Source organism: Diorhabda carinulata, chromosome 6, assembly GCF_026250575.1.
Source record: "Diorhabda carinulata isolate Delta chromosome 6, icDioCari1.1, whole genome shotgun sequence".
Lineage (NCBI taxonomy): Eukaryota > Metazoa > Arthropoda > Insecta > Coleoptera > Chrysomelidae > Diorhabda > Diorhabda carinulata.
In genome coordinates this window covers 9,881,114-9,907,242 of record NC_079465.1, presented here as the reverse complement: position 1 = coordinate 9,907,242, position 26,129 = coordinate 9,881,114, and the positions used below count along the sequence as shown (strand labels likewise).

Genomic DNA, 26,129 nt, shown 5'->3' with positions numbered 1-26,129 from the left:
ATTTTCTTATTTTTAAATCTAAATTTATCGCAACATTATTGACCATTAGAGAGATGAAAGCATTGTGAGCAAGAGGCCATAAAACGAAAAAGGAGAAGTGAATAAATAATAACTATGTTTAATAGGAATGGCAATATATAAAATATCAACAATTAGAAATAAATGGCGTGTATCTTTTTTAACTGAGTAAGTTTTCTTTTAAGTTAGCAATCGCCTCATTAAACTGATATTTATTTACTTTTCTCCCATATTCAAATATTTCAAATTCTATTATTTTGTGTTAATTTACATTCCCCTAAAATAACTGAATACGAATCTAATTCTTATATTTCTTTCGCTTAACAAATACAACACTTCATTTCTTTCTTACTAAAAGACATTACTGTTCTATTGAGAATAAATATTATTTTTGATTTATTAACTTTTTATAGATTTATAGATATTTATATATTAATGCATCTAAATGTTCTTGATTTGAGGTCTCTTCTGTTTCAATTTTTTTTTTTTGAAAGAAGAGACCTAAAATCAAGAACACATAGATGCATTAATATATCAAAAGATATAAGGAATTGAAGAATGTTATATATTTGCAATTTAGAATTATAGAATATCCAATTTATAGGTAATTATCTAGTAATATTGTTTATTTACTTTTAGGTGTGACAAATATCTTAAATCAATGTTTCGAAAAAGTGTCATGACTAGAAGTCATGAACTGATGACTGCTGTGGAAGATGGAAATATAACGGAAGTGGAATTAGCATTGAAAAGAGGAATTTATGTTAATAAGAAATATTTAGAGAAGAAATGGACACTTCTACATGCAGCAGCCAAATATGGTCAAATGTCTATTTTAATGTTACTGTTGGAAGAAGGAGCAGATATTGAAGCCAAATCGTTAGAAAGAAAAACTCCTTTACACTATGCTACTAAACATGGTCACCACTCTGCAGTTATGTTTTTGTTATCAAAAGGAGCTGATATTCAAACTAGAACTTCAGAAGAATACACTCCTCTACATTATGCAGCTCAATATGGTAACAGCTCCATTGTTCATGTATTTTTGAGAAGAGGGGCTATTATTGAGGCCAAAACTAAAAAAGGCAAAACCCCTATGCATTTTGCTTCTGAAAATGGTCATAGTGACATAGTAAAATTACTCATGAAATATGGAGCAGATTTTGAATTGAAATCTAGTTTCAACAGTCCTATGCATTTAGCTGCCGAATATGGACACATAAATGTTATAAAAATCTTGTTGGAAAATGGAGCTGATATCAACATGTTAAATGCTTCAAAATATACCCCGTTGTGTGTTGCAGTTAACAATTCACAAAGAAGAATTGTTAAATTCTTATTAGATCAAGGAGCAGATTGTTCAATAGCAAATGGTTTCAAAGATACACCTTTGCACTTAGCTGCTAGAAACAATAATGAAGATATCGCAAGATTGTTAATAAAAAAAGGTGCAGCTATACAACCGAAAAATGAAGATAATTGGTCACCTCTTTTAATTGCAGCACAGTGTGGATATGTATCCATTGTTGAATTATTACTAGAAGTAGGAGCAAATGTAAATGATGTTGATGATAATATTAACACTTCCTTGCACATAGCTGCTGAAAGTGGTAATGAAGATGTGGCAGAAATTCTCTTGAGTAAAGGAGCAGATGTAAATGCAGTTAATATTAACAGTTGGACTCCATTATTTTATGCTAGTTACTATTGCCACCAAAAGATAGTAAAACTTCTGTTGGATAGTGGAGCCGATTTTCAGATAACAGACAAGTTTAAGAATAGCCCTCTACATGTTGCCACTGCACTTGCTAATATACCTATAATGAAGTTGTTAATTGATGTCGGAGCAGACTTGGAAACACGAAATGAAGACGGTTCTAATGTTATAGACTTGGCTCTTAAATTAAGGGATAAAACATTCATAAAGAATTTGATAAAGTACAGTTTATACAAAGATATTAATAAAATAAAACCTAATTCACTTGGTAGCTTGGAAAATTCCAAGTTTTGGGATAGTTGTAAATCTGAATTGGAAGAGATGAAATATCATATGATTGCTGATAGCACTGTTTCATATTACAAATTCTTAAAAGAATCGGAAAAAAATAAATTAGCTGCTTATTTTTGCAATGAAAATATCGTTTTGGAATTAGAAGAATTACAATACAAAAATAAATATCCAATTTACGGAATTATTATATCTACAAAAATGTTACAGGGGAATTACAGGAAGCGGATGTTAATGAAAGCTGATGAAATTCTACAACAGTTGAAACCAAAGCTACCAATTGTTCTTAGAACAAAAATTTTGGAACATTTATCTGATAATGATTTAAAAAAATTTTATACAGAACATCCATAAGATAAATAATTGCTCCATTACAATGATTAAATGTTAAATAATTTATATAATTTAAAAAAGTGGTATTTTACCAAATCTTGATTCTAAATTTTAATAAATTAGATTTTCATTTTTTGTATGAAATACTTGATATTACACCTAATGAACTAATTAATTAGTGCATCAAGTTGTGGATTTAATGTAATAAATTCTACAAATGTTGAAACTAAAGTTACCTATTGATCTAGGAACAAAGATTTTGCAACATTTATCATAATGATTTAAAAAAGTTTAAACTGAATATCCGTAACATAGATAGTTGAATATATTGCTCAGTAGTAACGTTAAGTACTTTGTATAATATCAAAAATTGTATTTTACCATATCTTGATTCTAAAATTGTAATAAATTAGATTTCAATTTTTTCTGATGAAATACTTAATGTTGCACTTAATGAACTAATTGATTAGTGCATAAAGTAATTGATTTAAGAAAAAAATTTAAACAAATATCTGATAATGATTTGAAAAAAAATTATTTTGAACGTTGGTAATACTAGATAGTTGATTATGTTTAAATGTTAAATAATTTAAAAAAATGTTATTTTACCAAATCTTGCTTCTGAAATTGTAACTAATTTGATTTCAATTTTTACATATTACATATTTAATATTACGTTAAATGAACTAATTAATAAGTGCATGAAGTGAATTTAGTGCAACAACATTATAGAAATGTTGAAATTATAGTTAGTAATTAATCTAAGAAAAAAAATTTTACAATTATTTGACAATGATTTTGAAAAAAAATATATTGAATGTCCTTGGCATAGATAGTTTAATATATTGCTCAATAATAACGTTCAATTGTTAAAAAATGTGTATTTTATAAAAAAAATGGTATTTTACCAATTCTTGATTCTAAAATTATTAGATTAGATTTTAATTTTCTATGAAATACTTGATGTAACACCTAATGAACTAATTAATTAGTGCATAAAGTTGTGAATTTAGTGCAACAAAATTCTAGAAATGTTGAAATTAGAGTTAGTAATTAATCTAACAACAAAATTTTTCCAACAAATATTTAATAATAATTTTGGAAAATAATTATTTTGGATGTCCTTGGCATAGATAGTTGAATATATTGCTCAATAATAACGTTCAAATGTTAAATAATTTATATATTATAAAAAATGGTATTTTACCAAATCTTGATTCTAAAATTGTAATAAATTATATTTTAATTTTTTCTGATGGAATACTTAATGTTACACCTAATGAATTAATTAATGAGTGCAGAAAGTTGTGAATTTAGTGCAATGAAAGTTCATGTTATTACCTAATGACAGGTTCAATGAGGAACATTAGTTTGAAATGCACAACTATCTGCTTCAGTTTATAGGGAAAAATATTAGGTATTTTAGATTATAGAAAGTATTATATTGTATATGGTTATCTGCGTTTGCTGCTATTTGTGGTGGTCTATAACTAAGGATGTTTCGAGGATTAATTGTTATTTTTCTTATGATTTAATCCATAGAAATATTGAATAATATGGGTGTTAGATCCAAAGACTAGAACGGTCTTCCTAACCATATCTATCAGACTTCTTGCGTCACAAATTACACAATATTACCTCACTTTTGGTGTTTTCCACTAAACACTCATGATAATCACGTTCACAAACATGGTATTTCCAGTCCAGATCGTTATAATCGTAAACCTAAGTGGAAGGGATTAGGAAGCGTTTCGAGCATCGGACTAAATAATAACAAATGGTAAAACAGAAAAGTGAATCAAAGGCTTTAGGATTTATGAGGTTATGTTACATCAAATAATGATATCGATTCTCATAATTGCAATTTTTGTTACTTAGAGTTTTGTAAATTTCGTTAATTCTCTCAAACGGAACCATAACGATCGTAGTTGCCTTGAGAACGCTCAAAGGAGTATTTTAGATGTTGTGAACACTAAGGAAAATGCACCATTTGTAGTAAAAAACATAATAATTAATAGTGTGTCATGTCAACCTCACTTTATAAGTTGAATATAATATGAGAAGCTTCTAAGTTTGAGGAATTAAAACGCAGTATATCAACTTTAAAGATTGAAGAGATATTAACCGGACTAGACTTAAAAAACATTAAGAATACAATCCCACTGGAGACTATTACACACAAAGAAATAAGAAGGCTGTTGAACCAGAAGGAAAACGAGATAGATAAGAGAATGGGGTGTCATATTTATTAATATGGTTGTGAACATATGAGATGCAACTGCAACTAAGATGTAAAAAAATAGAATATGATGAGGAAAATATCATAATACAGTTCAACCTCGATATATTGAAGTTTACGGGGAATTTAAAAATTTTGAGGTGTTTTTCGACCGACTTCGATATATTGAAGTTCACAACAATCTTCATGATTTTATTTCAATGCGAATTATGGAACAAAATACGGCGTAAATGCAAACAACTAAAAAAATCCAAAATTGTTGTCTGCTTACTGCCAGTAAATGCCGCTTTGTCGAATGCATTATCCAGGACATTTATTCATTGGATTACATGATCACTCATTACTGTTTTTTTTTGTAGAAATTTCTTCAATATGGTTATGGCACATCGGGTATTACGGAGGGTGGGATTTTGCTCTGGTACATCCTCTACATTGCTATCTTCTTCCTCGTCATCATCCTCTTCTGCCCCTTGCGAAACGGATGTGACAATGTCTACATCGCTGAGAAAACCGCATACAGCCAGTTCTTCATCAAATGAAAGTCCATCAACGTTCAGTGTCTTTGTAACTTCGTTCCATCCATCAGGAGTTTCAATTGCATCTGGTGTTTCAATAATGTTATTGATTAATGCTGTTTAAACCCGCTTTTTTTAAACAGTTCTCAATTATCTTTTCAGCCACATTGTTCCAAGCCTTTGAAGCCATTCACATGATGTGAAGGACATTGATTTTTGTTGGGTTATTGTCTTCAATAGCACCAAGGAACCGGTGCCCAACACCCTTTCTGTAAAGAGCTTTAAAGTTTTTCATTATTTATCCAACGGTTGTTTCTTCGATGTGGTATTTGGAGATAGAAATTGCAATTTTTATGTTATCGAGGCTTGGGATATCTTCATGTGCTGTGTGTGCAATTGTCGATTACATTAGACTTTTCTTTTTTCTCATTTCTTTGTCCCAGATCAGCTAACCATTGACCAAAAGTTTCAGATTTCATCCGAGATTTTTTGTTTACAGTATAGTCCATAGGAAAACTTCGAACCCCATCTTGGATTTTTTGCTTTGTCAATCATTAAGGGCTTAAATTTCACACTTGCAGTTTGATTTGCTTCTAGCAGCACAGTAACTCCAAGCTTACTGTCTTCCTCACCATGGCAAGAATCCCCTTGAAAGGTTAAGGTTTTGTCAGGTGTAAGCACTGGTAATAAAGACCAGTCTCGTCAGCATTGAATATATCTTCTGCTTAATACCCCTTGGTTAGTTCAGGTAGATTTTCACTCCATTGTGTGCACTCATTACACTTTCATCAGTTATCGTTTTGAAAACAATTTTAATTTTAAAGCGCCGGCCTTTACTAGCACAAAAGTCACTTTCACTTTTACCAAGTTGTTGAGCAAATTGGGTAGCTTTTTCTTGTGGGTTTTTATCATGACACTGCTTCAACTACTGCAGAACTCAAACTTCGATATTGATGCAATTGCAACTAATATGTGAAAAAAATAATAAATATCATGATGAAAATGTCATAATATGTATACTTTTTTACGAACAATCCTTCAGGATATCTTCAGGAGTGATTGAGAAATAATTCATTTGCATTAGCTACGTCTTTGTGGAAAATATGACCAATCTGTAATAAGTCGATATTACACATTTTTAAAGAATGGCGCTAGAAAATTTTGGAACACATAAGGATGTTTACAATCCAAATTTACCTTCATCAAAGTTGATTTTATATAAGTATGAATAACCATATTCCTTTGAAAGCAAAATAGGGTACTTGCATTTTTTAAAAAGTATTTATTTTTGTATTTATTCTATAAGTTCTTGATATGAAATAATTTGAAAATCGCAAAAATTTCAAATTTTTAACTACATAAGAAAACGATTCTCATTAATTTTTAGTTGTAACGTCATAGATTTAACCCGGGAGAACTCGTTAGAATTTCCGTCACACGAATTCACTAGTGAGAATTTTTCTCCCGGTGCCTTATTTAAATAATTTTACCGTAAATTAATGTATTCGAACATTTTATTCCATTTTGTGATGTTTATCTATAAAAAGAATGTGATAATTAACTAAATTTTTAATCGAAATATATAAATTGTTTAAATATTCAAATATATTTAAAACACTTTTTGTTATTTCTTGAGCCGGTAGCTGTAATACAATAATCCATCATCATTTTTCGGACATTAATTGCTGAAAGTCCCCCACGTACGCAATCAATTGTAGGCATATTTTCAAGTCCTGTCATAAACAAAGTATCTTCTGCGTTATAGCCATCTCTTTCGACAACTAAATTGTGCAAAACAACACAATCCTTAAAGATATAGTTGGTAAACTCTAACTTTATAATTTGTAGTTCTATGGGAAATACTCCATTTATTTGTCAGAATTCCGAATGAACATTCTATATACCTTCAAGCTTTTAAGAGGCGTTAGTTAAACATTCTTTTTGGAATTGTCAATTGATGTCCACCGAACGGTCGGAGAAGGTGTTCGTGTAGGCCGAACGATTCATCACCAACAAAAAATATGGAACGTTAAGCGCGATTCTCACGAGGCGATTTTTATCGGTCAACTAAAAATCGCTTCCGAATAGAACAATATTCGCTTTATGAGAACACTGATCAATAAAAGTTGATCAACTTTTGTTGACCGATAAAAAGTTTTGCTTTCAAGTCGGCTTAATTTTTGAGCGAGTTGAATCTTGTTGAACGTGAGAACGAGCCAGACCGACTCGAAAGTGATTAATCTTTATTTATATTTTTTTGTGTGTGATAGGTACCTAGTGCATGAGCAAAATGGCTTCGTCTAAAGAGGGGTTTAAATGGAGTGATATTTTAACCTCTAAGTTTCTAAATCTTTATCAGCAGCACGAATGCCTTTGAAATCAAACCCTTGTTATTTACAAGAACAAAGATGCCAGAGATACTGTGATTCAAGCAATAATTGTCGGTATGAAGTGCGAAGGGTTAAGTATTGACGATGTAAAAAACAAAATAAAAACTGTACGAACTATGTACAAAAAGGATCTCAACTTGGTTTTAAAGTTTTAAAGCTTTATCTTCAATCACTAGCTCTTTTAATAGCATCTGTGATGCTCCTAGTCGGTCCCTCCTAGATATCCAACTCCTCACCCAACATTTTCTTTTTTTCCAAATATCTCTTTTCTCAATATTATTTTTAATTTCCGGTACACACCTTTGCACTACTTTATTTGGAGTCATTTTGAAAAAACTACCAATTCGGTCCGATCGATATTTCAACCGTGTGAACGCAAATCGCTTGCTATTTTTGTCGGCCAACAAAAATCGTTCAATTGAAATCGCCTCGTGAGAACCTCGCGTTAGGACTTTTCGTAGTAGGAAGACATTTCTCGTCAGGAATATCCAATGTATGTTCAAGCAGGACTTTCCATAAGCAGGAACACATCTCTAGTAAAAATAAAAGCAGTAATACAGAAAATACGTATCTACAACGTTTATTTTTGAAAAAACTGGAGGAATTAATGAAAAACGATCATATTCCCCCCTTGCTAAGCAGTCATTTGGCACCAAAAAAAGTCTGCAGATGAGACAAAATCTCACCTGGCGAATTCTCCCAGATTAATAAAAACATTGAGCAATGTCTACTTGATGATCACGAGGTTTATTATAATACAGTTTTTATTTATTAGTTACGTATAAATAAAACATTTTTCAACATATATGAATAAAGTGAATAAACCTTTTATAGGTTAAGTTCTTACATTATTACATGATCACGTTGAAAATTAAAAGCTTAATAAACTTCATTACTATAAAATATTAGAATAAATTAAATTTGAATCTTAATTATATTAAAATAATCCTGGCAACAAAATTAGTAACCTCTTGTAGGATCGTCGAAACGACAAATACTTTCAATCCATTTTTGTTGTAGTATATTCGAATTTCTTGGCATCATGAAAACACTTTATCAGGAGTTTCAGTGTGGTATTTTCACATCCTGGCACAAAACACAATTTATATATAATTTTTCAGATTAATCAAAGTTTAATAATAACGCTTATTTTAGAATAACCGAGAGAATAACTGTCGTATTTACATTGTATTATATGTTCAGTATTTATGACGTCACACAATATGGTGATCTTACTAAAATGTTTAAACTACCTACAAAATCTTTGAATTTGCAATTATTTTTTTCTTTATAAATATTGATAGAAAAATTATAAAAATATATAATAAAAGTTGTATATGTATATCTCAAATCATGCAAGTACCCTATTAAACTTTTAAAAAAATAATTAGTATTTACCATAATTTTCATGACTTATTTCCCTTATATCCAACAATGTATTTAAGAGAGAAGTGGTAGAAAGGGTGTAAGTGTTTTAATATGACTTTTAACTATCATGTAAATGTGCTTAAAAATTGACAAGTCTACATATGATATTTTTTCTATTATTTTATTTGGTAGTTATTTTTAAAAAATACATGTTAAAACTATTATGTACTTACTTCGAAAAAACAAATTTTAACAAAAAAAACCTTCTGGGGCAAGATATCTGTCGACATCCAGATCTGTCCTTCCGAATACTTTTTTCTGTTGGTAGATTTCGGTAATAATCCTGGACCTCTCTGTCAAGTAAATCTACGATTCCTACTAAATTTTCTTTGTTTTTATGCTTATAGGTCTCTGAACTTCATATAAAACATTACTTCTTTAAATTCCTATTCATCACTTAAATATTTTTGAATCTAACCATTGAATATTTCGTGTTCCTTAGCCAAGAAACGCTTCTGAGTTCAAAGTCTTTGTTTTTAACATGTAAGCGTCCGGTTCTTCCTTTTTCGCTCGTTGATCTAAGTAGTTGATACCAGTCTCTGGGCAGATGAATATCAATGGACGTTTTTTTGTTCTTTCTATCAGAGCATGGACCATTTCACACTCAGGATGAGTGTGTCCAGGTACTAAAAATTTATTGTCCATGATATCTAATGTTTGGTGTAGATTAATAACATAATAAAATATTCCTCAAATAAAGGAATTTTTGTTCTGGACCTCACTTGTGTCCGAATAAAGCACAATTTGCTTGACTTCTGCTGGAACGCAATAATGCCAAACGCTTTGGCACCTCTTCCCGCAGTTCATTTTGGCCACATAAAGTATGTGGACTCTCCTGAAGATCATTTATCTACTGTTAAATTATATGTCGCAAGCTGACACAAATAGAACGTGTCTTATTTGTTGATAAATAAGAAGTTTGTAAAACCTGCTGTAAGTCAAATACACATGTTAAAGGGAAGGATTGTTTAAAAAACTTTTTCTTATCAACTGCATTTGCTTCATATGCCAAATCTGCTAAAGTGAGGTGCTCATCTAATTTTTTTTTTAAATATACTCTAAGCTCTTCGCTGCTACAATATTTTTCTTGAAACAAGGTATCACATCTTTAGCATGTCTTAGGTTTTTTAAATTTAGTTTATTACATTCAAGTACATTGGAAAAATGTTACTAGGTTATATGTGTATATATGTTACACTGGAAGACCGAAAACGGCCAGTGGCCGTTTAAAACAGTCACAAAAATTATTAACAGTCGTTTTATTGTAAAAAAGTATATTACTAAAATCAATCTTCGCTGCATATCAGCCTATTTATTTTTACATGAGGAATTGTTGTGGCATTTTCAGTTGCATTGAACTTTATGTTTGACGCATAAATTATTATTGTTAGGTTAGGTTAGTTATATATTATTATTAGGTTAGGTTAGTTATATAACTAACGTAAGCTAATAATTTATATTAACTATTGACTATGTGGATGTAAAACGTAAAAACGTTGTCATTAAACATTTATTTAAATAATGAGTGTTGTACTATTTTGTTACCAAATGATTATTAATAAGCAGCATTATATTACGTTAGCTGACGTCTTCTAAATCTAAAATAATTTAAATCGGGTTCTGGCTATATCAGAACAGCCACAACGCGTCCTGGCCAGCCACTGGTCATTTTAGGTCTTTGAGTGTAGAATATATATATATATATATATATATATATATATATATATATATATATATGCTTTTTAGGAGATTCAGTCCTGAAAAAATAGAAAAATATGTAGACATAATGTTTAAACTCTTTTACTGTTTATGTTTAATTCTGACGTTATCTCTTTCGCGGTTACCCTTGTATTATTAAATATGTTTTTTGGGCCTTATTTTTATCACTTTTCGACGTATAGATACTTTTAAATGGCCAAAATTTACACTCTTTCAAACCATTTTGACTAACAACCCCATTTACGTAAATAATGACTTATGACCTATTAAGCGCCGACCACAGCATTGTTCTTGTCTATATCAACAAGATGGAAGCTGTAATTTGTGATGTCACCAATTTGGATTGTAAGAAAGTAGACCGTTCTTTTTCTCGTGGAAGAGTGCTTGTGAAGGACCATTGGTAATGATTTTATGTGAATCAGATGAAACGAAAAATATATTAAAAAATTAACTTATAAGAACCTCATTAAATTATTTTACTACTAAAAAAGTATAATGTGATATTTTAAAACAATTCAGGGTAACTTAAAAAGCTACCTAAGCTCTAGTGCCTTTGTAAAGAATATTATATAGAAATGAGAATTACTCAATCACTTGACGTAGTATGTAGGCGAATTAATGTGATTTATGTTTAATATGTCTGTGATAATTTACGAGAGCAAAACTTGTATGGATTTAAGAATATTTCTAATAAACAATTATTTTACTTTCCAAATGTATTTATAAGAAATTTATGTAGGTACATTTTCTAGGACAGTTCTCCGCATTTTCCAACATTACAGCTATACCGATTTTTTCAGAAAAATTCAAGTACCACTAACTTATCTACATTTGAATCTTAAAATTGTATAGAGTCGTATTGTAGAGTGATTTTATAGGCCAATCAAATTAGGCTTTTACCCTTTACAAAAAAGTTGTTGAATCTTTAAATATCAACAAAAAGAGTAAGATTCAGTTATTACGTAAAATAGCTCTCTTTATATATTCTAATTTATTTATCATTTACTTTTTGATAATAGACTGATTTATTTTTAAATTGCTCAGCGATAAAGAGTTTGAAAGAAAGAGAGAGAGATAAGCTTTATTGTCATTAGAAAATTTTATAATTTTATTGACAAAGCATCACAATTTTATATTAGATAATATAAAATGACAATTTGAGTTAATGTAGTAATTATAATATATATTATATATATATATATATATATATATATATATATATATATATATATATATATATATACAGGTTGTCCCACGACGAGTCTAAACTATCTGTATATGGCAAAATATGGTAAAATTATGAAAATTTCTACATTTGGGTTTTCGGATACGATCTTTTCAACTAAAATATTTTCAAAGATGTCTACTGTAACTTTGTTATTTTAAATGGAGCACCCTGTATATTAATACATTTTTAAAATTCACGTAAAATTTTAGTATACTTTTGTCTAAAAACTTTTTTCGAAAAATGCATACTTTTTGAGTTATTAATTTTTTTTTAAATTTAGCTCTTGCAGACCCCTATAAATTTGAATCTATGTTGAAAAATTTTTCATTTTATAAAGGGTGTATATAAAAAGTGTTCAAAGTTTAACTTCATAAATATCAAATTTCTTTATTTTTTTAAATAGAACCACCCGGTTTTTTCTATTTTAATGCATTCAGGGGTAAAAAATAAGGCAAATTCATGTATACTTTGATACAACAATCGACTAATAAGTTAAACGACAGTTAAATAAGTGTCATTTATTGCAAAGCGTACTAAAAGTATACATAAAATATTAAAATTTGTTAAAAAATACAATAATAATTTAAAATCTCAAATATCTCGGAAACGACTAAAAGTTGAAATACGATTAGTAAATACAATTTGATTTGATTTTTTTACAGACCATGACAAGATAAAGACAGAGGATAATTTTCTACATGTACAGACACAGACCACACATCGTCAATATATAGAACAAAACTGAACCCTTAGGTACATTACTGCTAGCTGGCAATTTACTTGAAACGGATGACACAATATTCTAGTTTATTAATCAGAATATCATGATCAGGCTTTTTCGAAATCACAAAAAACTGAAGCAGTATAAAAGTTATTGTCAAGTGAGGTATATATTTTATTGAAAACAGAAAACAAAGCGTCAGTAGTGCATTTATTAGGTAGGAAACCAAATTGTTGAGCTATTAAGATTCTATGTTTGAAAAGAAATAGTAATAGACGGTTTTTCATTAGTCGTTCAATTATCTTCGATAGGATTGGTAATGATGCAATAGGACGATAGTTACCAGTGTTATTTTTATCACCTAACAATAATGGCTGTTTTTAGACAGCTAGGAAAAAGCCCCTTTTCAAAGGATTTATTGATTAGAGAACATAAAACGTTAATCATCACCTCAGGAAAATTCAAAAATAACTTCTACAGGTCTGAGGAAGGGACTACCACTGATTCTTTTAGAAGGAACGAGAAAAGAAAGAGCATCACTACTTGGAAATATTTTAGAAGTAATATTCTTACTTACGTTAACGAAATAATTGAAGTTCGTCTGGGTCAAGGTCAATAGTGTTTGATGAACAGGTTTTGTTTCTCAAATCATTGATAATAGATCAAGTTTCTTTCGAATAATTTTTAGCTCTCGAAATGCGATTTTTGTAATAGCTTTGATAGTTTTCCGATACAATATAGTTGATATAATTGAGGATGTGAGGATTGTCTGTGAACTTTTTAATATACAAGGGTGAACTAATATTCTTGGTTGGAGTGCGTGTTCCTTTCGTAGTCCATGATTTTTGATGATTAGTTTTATGAGGGCGAAGAGGAAAGCTGTATTGTAGCACCTGATATCGAGAAAGTCTAAAAATTTAACTTCAGAAAAATCAATCCTAAACATATGTTGTGAAAGTTGATAATGTTTTATTTAGAGAAAATCCTCATCAACTGGTTGTTTTTTTTGAAAGATTTACAAATTCGGGAAAAACAGCTTCATGGTCAGAGAGACCTGAATTAATTACTAAGTATCATATATCATGGGGTGGGAGTCTGACACTATGTAATTTATAATTGAGGAAGTTTTTTTAGTAGTTGATAAATTCACGTGCATATTTAGCTAAAATGACTCAAAAAAAGTTATCAGCGACTTCCGAATGGCATAATCATTAGTAAAGTCAATGTTAAAATCACCGCATAGACCCTCTTCAGCTCTTATTAGGCAGAGCGTCGAGTAAATTTAGAAGGTTCTCAAAAAGAATTAATATTAGATTTTGGTAGTTTATAAATATAAATAATACATAAATCGATAGTTTTGTTGTAAGTTATAAAAAATTCAAAAGCATTTTTTACTAGTAAAAAATCGTAATTTGATACAGCCGAGAAGTCTTCGCAGGAAGACAAAATTAGGGTTGCGTTGCGAGCTGAATTACCCCTGTCAAATCTGCTAATAACTCTATATTTTTCAATGCTAAATGAAACGATGACAGCGTGTATAATTCAACTAAAACGTACTGATATGGCTGTAGTTTATATATTTCTCTAACAGTAGACAATAGGCCTATTCAAGTAGCTGTCACTTGAAAACTGTTCAAAAATCCTCTACAGTTATTTTCTAGCGACTGTCTGCGAAAACTGCGGCTTTTTTCCATTCTGAACAATTGGCGGTTTTGCTAGATATTTTTAGTGCTGTCATGTTGACTTTTAACTTCATGTATTCCAGTTCTCTTGTAATTTGAATTTATTCTATGATACTTATAATCAAAAACTCCGTAAAAACATAAATCGTGTCGGTCTGAGTTTGATTAGATTAGAACATGAAAATCACATCAGGTTATGGGTGCCAGTTCGACTAACTGTGTTGTGTTCTGAGATCTGAGTAACGTATACGTGATCCTAGAAGTACCGGATTTCGCCTGCGGGTATTTTGTGATTGCCTCAAACACTAAGTTCGAGTTCGTCCAGCTCTAAAATAGATCGCGTGAAAGGTATCAAATAATTGAAAGGTCCTGAAGATTGGTGGACGTGGAAGGAGTTGTCTGATGCGGTCGGAATCGTTGAAGGTACCAGGAAGAGGCGTGAGCTTTAATCTGAAACGCCAAGTAATACTGAAAAGGCAAAACTCGAAGAGTACAATAAGTTTGCAGCTCAAGCTAAAATAATCATTTCTCAGTGCGTTAGCGACGTTCTTCACCAGCAAATTGCAGGTAGGCTGTCAGTTAAGGAAGCATGGTACATTCTGGTTCAGCAATTTGACAACAAAGCTGAAGATCAGTTGTTTCGTAAGTGTCTTGATTTTTTCAGTATAGAATAGAATGATAACTAAGATTTTTGAAAACGCGATGGAAGATGGAAATCGTAGATGATTTTCTACGTCTCCAAGGTACTGCACATTTTACCTTAAGTTTTGAATCATTCAAGTCGGGTATCTACCGATGAAAGCAAGCGAAAAGAAGTCAGTAGAAAATCTCTCGTCTGCTTTGATTTTGCATGAAAATGTTGCACCACCTTCGAAATCTGGTGTTCTACGACAAACAATGACGGACAGCAGAAGAAAAAATGTAACCATTCGAAATGCAAGTACTGTAGCTCTGAAGACCATTGGCTTCGTCAATGTTCAAAGTGGAAAGCTGATGGGAATCCCAAATATCCAGCAAGAACAGGAGGCAATATATCAAAATGGCTATCGCAAATGACCAGTAGTGGATTGATAATGAAGCTACACGTTACATTAGGTCCAATTTAAAATGGTCCACTGATTATAAGCTTTTTCCAGTAACTACAAATGCTACTGTCAAAGCTGCGGGAAAGGAATTAATCAAAGCTCTTGGCAATGGGACAATTGAAGTGGCCGACTATGATGAATATTCTCAACTTTGGAAAGTTGAGAATATTCTCGCTCGAAGACGTATGGTAGGTGCCCGACATATCAAGAATCCTCGTCTCTTTCCTTGCTGCTCACGATCGAAATTCGGATAACATATTTGCATCAACTGATACTGAATGTCGGTTCAGTATAGGTGGACAGACGATCTTTAGAGGTGCCCGGGACACGGGAGGAACCCATTATCGTGCATCGTTTCACACTATACAACCGGTCTGCACTAGTGTGACTGAAGACAACAAGACGCTTCAACTGTACTATGAGTGCTGGGTTCACATAGACAAGCGTCACGTCCGTGCAAATTTTGATTTTGAACTAGGTGTCAAGGTACCTGGTGACCACGAAATCTGCGAACTATGCCAATTTGGTAAGGCACATCGGTTACTGTTTGGAACCCGACTAATAGCCTCCGCCCCAGGTGAGCTGTTGCCGGGTATTTATACGAACCATTCGATTCATCCTTTAGTGGTCATCTATCTACTTGATAGTCAGCGAAAGCTTGTACCCTCGGCCATCGTGTTAAGGACTTTCTCAGTGATAGCGGTGGTGTATTTGACAATCGTGAAGTTCGAGAAATCCTGAAGTCACGAATCCTGAAGTATGAAGCTACACAACGTCTGACGGCACCCTACACGCCGGAACCAAATGGCGCGGTAGAGCGTGAAAATAGAGCTATCGTTGAAATGGCCACACCCTTCAAGTATGCAAATCCTGACGTAAAATTTCCCGCAGCTATATGGGCGGAACTAGTAACTACCACTGGCTATGTGCTTAACCGAGTGGGCAAATCTCCAGTTGCCAAAAGTCGCCATTGGAACTCTGGTTTGGTCATAATCATCCTCGCATTGTGAGTTCTAAATACTACGTCCATATTTCTGCAATGAAGTGGCGCAAAATGGACACATAAGCAATAGTTGGATACATGGTTGGGTATGACGGTGATGAACGCGATCTAATTTATGTTCCTAAAAAGAGAGAATGCGTTGTCTCACGTGAAGTTACCGAGTTCGTCCTTTCGGGAAAGGAAAGCCGCTTATTGGTTGAAAGACTACGTGACTCCCTACTTTGGTGAAGTTCTTCTCACAGAAGATGAGTCGAACACTTTTATTGAAGCTATCCAGGATACTGAAATAAAATCTATGTACAAAAACGTTGCATGAGAATTGACCGACTTTCCATCAGGAAAGAAAGGAATCAATAAGTGGGTCTATCATGTCAAGCGTAATCCTGACGGTAGTATTGATGATAAGTATCGTACAAGACTGGTTATAAAAGGTTCATATGACTAATGGGAGACACACATATTTTACTTCTGCCCATCTCATTTGAATCAAAAAGTTCTTTACAATGCCATTTTGCACGATGATAAAAGTATGGAAGTAGATCTGAAAGTTCAAACTGCTCATTGCAGTTGTATGGCAGGTACGAGCGAAGTATACAATCATGTTGGAGCACTGTTATATGCATTAGAGTATATAACTATTAGCAAGACTTCCACTTCCTGCACTAATGTGAGGTCCTTATGGAATGTGCCGTCAACCAGTGAAGTTGACGACACGTGAAAGAAATGGATTTTGGTGGAACTATTCATAGTTCGAAAAAAGCACTTGTGTTCCTTTAAACCAAGAGGAAATATCTAATTTATTATCTGCCCTTCATAGTGCTAGTAGTAATGCAGTTTTAGAAAGAACTACTGATAAAGATTGTAAATCTGTGGAAGTAGCAACCAAAAACCAGAGAAAATCTAATGAATGGTTTAGACAACTGCTTCAAATTTCAATCGAGTATGTCGAGCTTCACTCCAAAAACGCCTTTTATCTTTAATTAAAGAAATTTGCTATCCTTTGAAATTTTCATTTAAAACAAAAGCTACTCAATGGGGTATCAACAATGGAAAACATGCTCTCAAAGCTTTCTACGATTATATTAAAATGGATCACAATCATTCAAATATTACTGTGGAAATAGAATTGATAATTAATTCAACCCATTCAGAGTTAGGTGCATCACCAGATGCATTAATTTCTTATGATTGTTGTGAGAAAGTATGCATTGAAATAAACGATTTCCCTGAAACAAAAGAAGCAGAGACTGGACTGCTGTATCTAGCTAAAATGTACTTCAGAAAAATACTTTTACGTAACAAGTCCCGAAAGTGGTCTTTTACTGTGAGGTTTTTTGAATTACTTACATTATAATGAGTTTCTGAGACAATTTCTGTGTTTGAATTACCAGCTTTTTGAGTTTTGTTAGCTATATCAATCTTATTCTGAACTGAATTCTCAATGTAGCCTTCGGCAACTTGAGATGAACTCCTACCACCATGTCGTTTTAAGTTTATGATGTCAGCACCTCCGTTAGATAGCAAAGTCGCCGAACTACGCCTAAAGCAATGCCATGTGTATTCCTTTGGGTTTGGCAATCTCAAAAATGTAGCTATTTTGGAGGTACCATTACCTACAGTATGTATGCCTACAGGTTGTTTATTACATTTTCCTTTATTTATTTGGAATATTACTCGCACATTTGACGCTCGGTCTCCAAGCATATCCCAAGAATGCTCGACTTACAGAAGAAACAGCTGACTGACCTGATCTCCTTTACCGACACTACCACGGTAGATGCTCTTCCGAGCTGTCCAACATGATCCCACCTAAAGCAATTTTTGCAAGACCTAATCTACAGGCAGACGTGGCTCATGAATACCGGGTTCGCCTGTATACGCCCCGAGCCTCAATTTATTGGGACTCCTTTCATTTGAGAAGTGTAAGCCTGTGGAATCAGCTACCAAGGCACGACCATACCACAACCTACAGAAGTTCAAGATCAAAATCCAAAGGCATCTCTACACGGCAGTGACCAATTAACCGAGTGTCAAAGGGCTCACCTTGTGCTTGCTTTTTACATAAAAAATAACACCAGATTAAACGACATCTAGAGATTAAAACCGTATATCGATAATTAAAATGGTTTTGATAATATTTCTGTTACTCTTCTCCCTGTCAAATATATGTTTTCTCTCACTTGGACACACATTTTCGTTGTTAACATTATTACATCGCTCTTTTTCTAATTGCGTTATGTTCGATTATTATCAGCAAAATAGAAATTTATAAGATGCCAGATAATGCCGTATAACATTTATCTTAATTAGGCGTTTTTAGCATTGCAGTGACTTAAATTTCATGAGGGAAACGGTTTTTACTGCTAACATGGACAAGATGCCTCGAAAAAACGCACGGGCCTTTCAAATATCCAACAATAAATAATTTTATTTCATAAAAAAAATTATTTTTTATTTTATTTTTAACATAGACGCTAAATAATGTGGCCAAAGATATTCGTATAACCACTATTTAACAGGGTGATATTAATTTTGGATTCCATATTGTTCAAATAAGTTTAATTTTCGTTTTTTGAAGGCATAATGAATCGTCCCTTTTCATTTGAGTAAACAATCATGGCGAAATCATTGTATAGTAATTTTACAAATAATGGAAACCTAAAAATCACTTGTTGTGATCTTATATAACCGATAGTAATGATATATAAGTTTGTGGGTTATATAGTAAAGTACAAATCAGCTAAGAAAAGGCCAGACGCGTCATACCTGACAAAGGCCGCAATAATTTTCTTCTCTCTTAGGCCCATCCCATTTATGTGACAGTGGCGTTTTTACGATTGTTCGATATTTTTAATATAGAAATGCAAGTGCTAAATAGTCTGGCAACGCTGCACGTCTGCCGCATGGTCCAAATCAGAATTCGAAGGGAATCGTCGCGTAACCATGGATCTCTTACCATTGCGAGTCCCTCTTCGAGGGTAGTATTGTTCGTTGTTCAGTAGATAGTGTGATTTATTGTGTTCGGTGTTATTTTTAGTCTGTGCCATAGTTTATTCTACAGGTAGCACTGTTTTTGAACATTAGGGGCAAAATCGTTTTAAATAATGTCCGCAAAAAAAGTTGGAAAGCAAGGTCTTATTATACGCAGCCAAGGACGAGAAATCATAAGCAATATTATTAATTTCATGAAAAAAGAGGCAGATGAAGGAGTTACTATTCCTTTGAAAAATTACAGGTATGTAGCAAGATTTAATTCGAGAAGTAGGTTGAAGAAATGCGGAGTTTACACATTTTTATACATATTTACACATATTATAAAGTCATGTACCTACTAAGTTTAAGGTTTACCGTTGTTACTATTCAATTTAAAAGAGCAAACGTGCAATGCTAAATTATGATGAAATTACAGGTGTTTTGCAGAAAATTAATGACCGGCAAATCTTGACAGAAGCAATAAGTGTAAGCAGCTTGAATCGGCTCCTTAAAAAAATTGGTTTCTTGTAATAATTTTGATTTTAAGTTGTCCATTATTACGATAATTAAAACCTTGATGTCTATCACAGAGATTTTTTTTTGTAGATGGCAGAAAATGCCAGACCGAAGAAAAATTTTGTGTGAATCACACGACATTCGCCTGAAACGAATAAATTACCTAAAGAAGCTGATAGAAGGCCGCAATATATGTTATACTGATGAAACTTACATACACAGCAGCCAATAAATTTCGCTTCCTCATAAAGTACAAACTAGACGAACTGTTACAACAACATGGGCACCGTGTACTACGTCCTTATCATTCAGAACTAAACCCGATCGAAAAAATCTGGGCATTAGTAAAAAATTGGGTAACTGCACAATACAACATTTAAACTGTTCGATACGGAGGCACTCGCTATGCAAAAATTTGAGAAGGTATCGGAACAAGACTGGTATAATATTTGCCAACATGTTAAAAAATATGGGAATGACCTTATACAAAAAGAGCACATCTTAGACCACACTCTAGATCACTTAATATTTACAGTAAATACGGGTTCATCGGAAGAAAGTGAAGACAAAAACAGCGAGGATACTGATAGTTCATTAGAGGATGAACTAGAATGTTATATATATAACATTCTAGTTATAATTAATTAACTAAGTAATATCCTACTGTAATATATGTTTAAATCCTTAAAATATATTTTTTATTGTATTTTTTAATCTAATAAATGTTTTGTTGCGAACTGCCTTAATTTTTATTTAAATAAGAACCTACGCCACTGGTATATCAGTCTTAGGCGACTGAGAGGGAATATTTTAAAGTGAGGCAGACGATTACTAATTGATGACGCCTGTGGCATTTTCTTAGTTGATTCGTACTTTAGTGTTTAGAGTTTAGAGATGTTAAAAACCAGTATTTTCTAGTAACAGGTACGTTCCGTTCCAGTTACTAAGTCATACCTGTGACAGATACCTGTTCCAAGAATACCTGTTCCATGAACGATTCGCTCCCGCCTGACTCGTTTCGTATCATACTTTTCGGACTCGAAACCACAAAAATACTCTTTGTTGGAACAGCGCGCCGCCGTACCATGCGTACGAGAAGTTGCCAGGAGTCTGTAGATTATGAAATATGAAATACTCCCGCACGTATTTCGATAATCATCGTTTATAGGTGGATTCCCGATTTGGTTCACGTCCAACGGTGGCGAAGTCTCATTAGTTTTGCATTTATGTCTTGAAGCCGTTGAACGTTGAAGCTATCATCAAGTTATATCAGTATCTTCTAACACTATTAGCAATGTCAATTCAGATGAGACAGAAAATAAAGTACTGGATACAGATCATGAAGATACCGGAATAACTTCTACAAAACGAACGCTGCTACCAGTAAGTTATATATTGCATATTTATGGTATTGGAATATCGAATAATATTCCGAATTTGAATAATTTAGTAAATGCATGAGTAGTCAACAATTATTTAAACTTTATAGGGCGAGTCTCTGGTGTCTCTTCAAGATGACGATGGCGTGTCAATAGAGTCAGCAGTGTCAGCACAATCAACTTCCTCTTCTTGTATGGAAACAATTACACGAAGAAAAATAGAACAAACACGGCAAAATAATAAAATTGACAATTACATACCGAGGAAACTTACCGTACCCGTAAAAAGAAAGATTGATAATGAATTTGTCAAATTGTTTTATTTGGATTATCAGCCGTACAGAATAGTCGAAGATAAGGGTTTCAGACTTTTCGTGAAAGCTTTGAATTCAAGTTATGAATTACCTACCAGACAACTAATATTAAAAACAATGATTCCGAATTTGTATGAAAAGTGTCAAATTAGTTTGAGTGAAATACTAAAAAAAATAGATCCCTTTGTTTGTCTGACTACTGATTGTTGGACATCATTGAATAATGACAGTTTTATGGCTATAACTGTGCATTTTATAGATGAAGAGTTTGAGATACATTCGGCACTTTTGAAGTGTGCAGTTTTTTATGAGAGTCATACTATCGAAAACTTAACCAGAGAACTTATCGAAGTTACGAGACATTGAGGATTAGAAAAAAAAGTTATACTAGCTGTATCGGATAATGCATCTAATGTTAAAGGGGCCATAAACAGCACCGGATGGAAGTTTTTAGGTTGTTATGCTCACACTTTGAATCTCGTTGTTCAAGATGCTCTCATAAACTTAGAACTGTAGTGAGTCATTTCAAACGAAGTTCCAAGGCTACTGCTAAATTGAATGAAATCCAGAAAAATTCTGGAATTCAAGTTCCAAAAAAAATACTTCAAGATGTGGTCACCAGATGGAACTCCACATTTTATATGTTCGAGATTTATAGATTTGGAAGTTCCACTGCGTTCAACAATTGCTCTACTTGATGCAAATTTACCAACAATCTCAATGGCAGAATGGGGTATAATGAAAGATATATGCAAAATTCTGCGCCCTTTTGAAAGCGCTACTCGTTCTGTAAGCGGAGAAAACTATATGTCGGCCTCTTTAGTTATAGTAATTACCAACGGTTTACTAGATGTGTGCAATGAATTGTCACGTATTCCAGACTTGTCAGAGATATCGAAGTCTGTTTTGAAAAAATGTGAAACTGGACTTCGAGAACGATTGGGCAATATGGAATACAGCAATACAATGGCTATTTGTACATTTTTGGATCCAAGGTTCAAAACATTTGGTTTTAAAAATGCAGATGCCGTGGAAAGGGTTCGTAAAAATGTTATTAGCGCTTTAGTAGAAATAATAGATTCTACGGAAAAAAATAAAATTGATTCCGCGGAATAAAATAATGAAATCAATTCATCCGACGAACCTGTTTCAAAAAAACCGAAAACGAATGAAGAAAATGTTATTGCTGAATTTTCTATTTGGTCTTCACTTGACAAGATAGCGAGTGGTCATGGTAGCATGAAAAAAAATTCAACTTCAAGGGCTCTAATGGAGTTACAAAGATATATGGAGGATGATCTCTTGGAAAGGAATAAGAATCCCATGCAGTGGTGGAAAGACTGTAGCTATATGTACCCTAATTTGAGTAAGCTGGTGAGGCAAAAATGTTGTGCCTTGGCAACATCGCGATGTTGCCAAGGCACAACACCGCGGTGCCATGTGAAAGACTATTTTCCAAAGCTGGAAATTTATTGCATGAAAAACGCACTCGTTTAAGTGCGAAAAAACTACAACAAATGTTGTTTTTGAATATGAATAGTAAGTTCATGAAGTAATTATGAAATTATTCTTCAAAGGCATTCCCGCAATCATTCAGTTCCTTTTATTTCCAAAGAAGAGTTTTATTGTTTTAAATAACTATTTTTTTAAGAATATATTTTTATTTGTTATGAAGAATATTATTTCTGTTATGACCTGCTGATTGCAGAATGTGGTTGTGATCCTTTAATAAAAAAGTTTATAACAGCTAGTAATTTATATTCAAAATTCAAATCAATGTCAGCTAAATGAAGAAATCCCCAGATGTCCGTATAACTGTTCGATTCCATTCCATTCCGATATCTCCCATATTTCAGCGTATCCTGACACGAACTTATCCGAGCCCCACCGTTCTTACCGCCGGGTCCGGAGCGGATCGACTACGTTAACGTCGTACGCACTCGTTTTCAAATATATACTCGTCTACGCTAGTAATCGAGTACGAGTACGATCCGTACCTGTTAAAGTTGTTCCTAGTCGATACCTGTTCCAAGATACCTGTGACAGGTATTTCGTACCATCTCTATTAGAGTTACTAGTAGTGTTAAAATAAAACTTAAAGCCTCCAAGGATCTCGTATATAATTAAAAGTAAAATACGTTACTGAAAGTGTTGTTATATACTTAAAGTTAGGCAACCCGCGCATCGCGTTTTTAATAACTATGATGTGCGAGCAGCTGAATTTTAAAGAACATTTCAAGTTTGACAATGGTTTAACACATATTTGATATAAAACATAACCTTAATTTAACTAAAAATAAAACGTTTGCTATTAAGAGTATTAAGTATAAGTTTTAAATATTTTAAAAGACATCCAAATATCTTTTAAAATTGTGCAAACTAAAGAGCCGGGGCACAAGTTGCCATCTTTAACAATTGTGCCTGCAGCTTGGGAAAAGGATGACACTCTTTTCTGGCCCCCTGTCCAAAAGAAAAGGCTTATTCTCAAATTAATATGTGATGGCAATTCGAGGCCCCAATAAGATTAGGTGCCTCAGCCCTGTATCAGAAAAAGGAATTTCAGTAATGTTGAATAAAATGGGCCAAAATTCATCCCTTGAACTTTTGTAAATTGTCAAACCATCCATACTTAAGTTGATTGAAATATCTGAAAAAGTCTGCAGACTCTGATAACACTGCTTGGTTAAACAATATTCAAGACCTTGATGTCAGTAGTAACCATCGGCATCGCCCATTGGTTGTAGTAGAATATTTGTAGGAGTCTCCAGTAATGTTCTCGGATCTACCGGTAAAATGTTTGGTAAACGATTATTAATTATTCTTATCACTTCCTTCAAAGCCCGATGTGTTATGTTAAATTCGCAACCCCATTTTTTTAAATCATATCTTAACTGTTCATTTTTTGTGCATTCTAAATCCTCCTCGGAGAGAGGAGACAAATCATCATCCTCAGCAAGTACTGTCAACCACTTATTAAGTGGTTGACGCCGCATTGGGCTGTAGAGCAGTCATTCAAGGGCCAAAGATCATTTTCTGCCGACGTTGGTGTTGGACTTCTATCATTTTGTTCTGTAATTTGAGGGATATCTGGTGGCGGAAAAAATTCATTATTTATCTGTCTAACAGTAGCAATTACCGGTACACAATCTACGATTCGCTTAAAATTTTTTGTCACTTTCCGCCGAAACGCAGAGCTGTATAGGTACACTATTCATGAAACTATCAATGATTTTGTAAGATTTGCTTTATTTTTTTAAATCTTTATTTTCATTTTACATTACAAAAATAAAAAAACGAAAAAAAAAAATTTATAATTTCAGTTATGTTTTCAGAAATTAGAATACATCGTAGTAAATAAAGAGGAAAATTTCGAATACATATTTTATATTTCCACAAAACGCCTGTCTGTGATATTTCTGTTAAATAAACTGTGTTTTAATGACTTGTTGAATTTGCTTTTCACAACGTTCAAAATATTCTTCCAAAACCTAGGTTCGAAGAGCAAGGAAACGAAACGACGTAATTATTTAAACATCTATTCAACAGTAGCTCAAGCCTTCGGCGATGGCCTGGCGAAATAACAAACAATGACCAAAGAAACGATGCCACATTGTTTACAAAATAAATTCGCGTAAAAATAAAAATAGCCATTGAGTCGTAAATAATTTCTTTTTTTTGGTATATAAACATCGCAAATATACCACTTTATTATCCAGTTTTATTCACAATTATCCAGATACACGCGTAAGTACTTCTATATTGTCAAATAACTGAGGTACCTCAGCTGTTCTGTGGAGCATATACATACACATACGTTGGTATGCTAACTCCTCGGCTCAAATTTGACGCCCCGCGCATGTCGTCACGCTAGAATCAAAATGTTTTCTTGGCCATTAAGATTAGATTGGAGTTGTACGTATTTACTGGATTTTTGGGTTTAGAGGCTATTATAGACTAGACCTAACTGTTTTTATTTTCTTTTAAAATATTATACTTTCTATTATGAGATCATAATGCCGTTCCTACATGCTAAAACACTAATTGAAATACCAAAGAAACAGGTATTAAATACTTTGGTTTCCAAAAAGAAAGACTTTGCGAATGTAAATTCAATAACCGTATGAATTATACGTATATGGACATGTCTTTACATCAAATAATACTTTTGGAATCAAAATAAAATTTTATAACAGGTATACAGCATACATTATACTTCACATATTTATTCCAACGTGACGTCACATTGTGCGAGAGAGATGACGCATGCCTGCGCATCATATATGTAATACTTTCTACATATTACATATTTGATGCCCATAAGCATACCGGTGATGTGTATCGTACAATGGAGCAAGGGGTCTGAGAGTGGGGATGTTTGTATACGCGGAAAGCCTAATCATGACTGGAAAATTGAATTTTATTTTTAACAAGCCGATAATTGTTCAAAATATAAGATATGCAAAAATCATGAAAGTACGAACACATTAAGAACTTTCATGAATATATTCGTAATCTGAGCACTTGAAATTTTTATTACAATATGAATTCTCTTTGGAATTTATGAAATAAGTGGCAGCT

At 32.8% G+C, this 26,129-nt stretch overlaps 1 protein-coding gene across 1 annotated transcript; it reads left to right on the top strand.

Annotated features, from left to right (window-relative positions):
• The first annotated feature begins 55 nt into the window (after positions 1–55).
• On the top strand, positions 56–10,404 carry LOC130895319 (putative ankyrin repeat protein RF_0381). Its single transcript, XM_057802546.1, has 2 exons — positions 56–186; positions 658–10,404. The coding sequence occupies exons 1-2, from the start codon at positions 128–130 to the stop codon at positions 2,378–2,380; spliced, it is 1,782 nt and encodes a 593-aa protein (XP_057658529.1). The 5' UTR covers positions 56–127; the 3' UTR covers positions 2,381–10,404.
• The last annotated feature ends 15,725 nt before the right edge of the window (positions 10,405–26,129 follow it).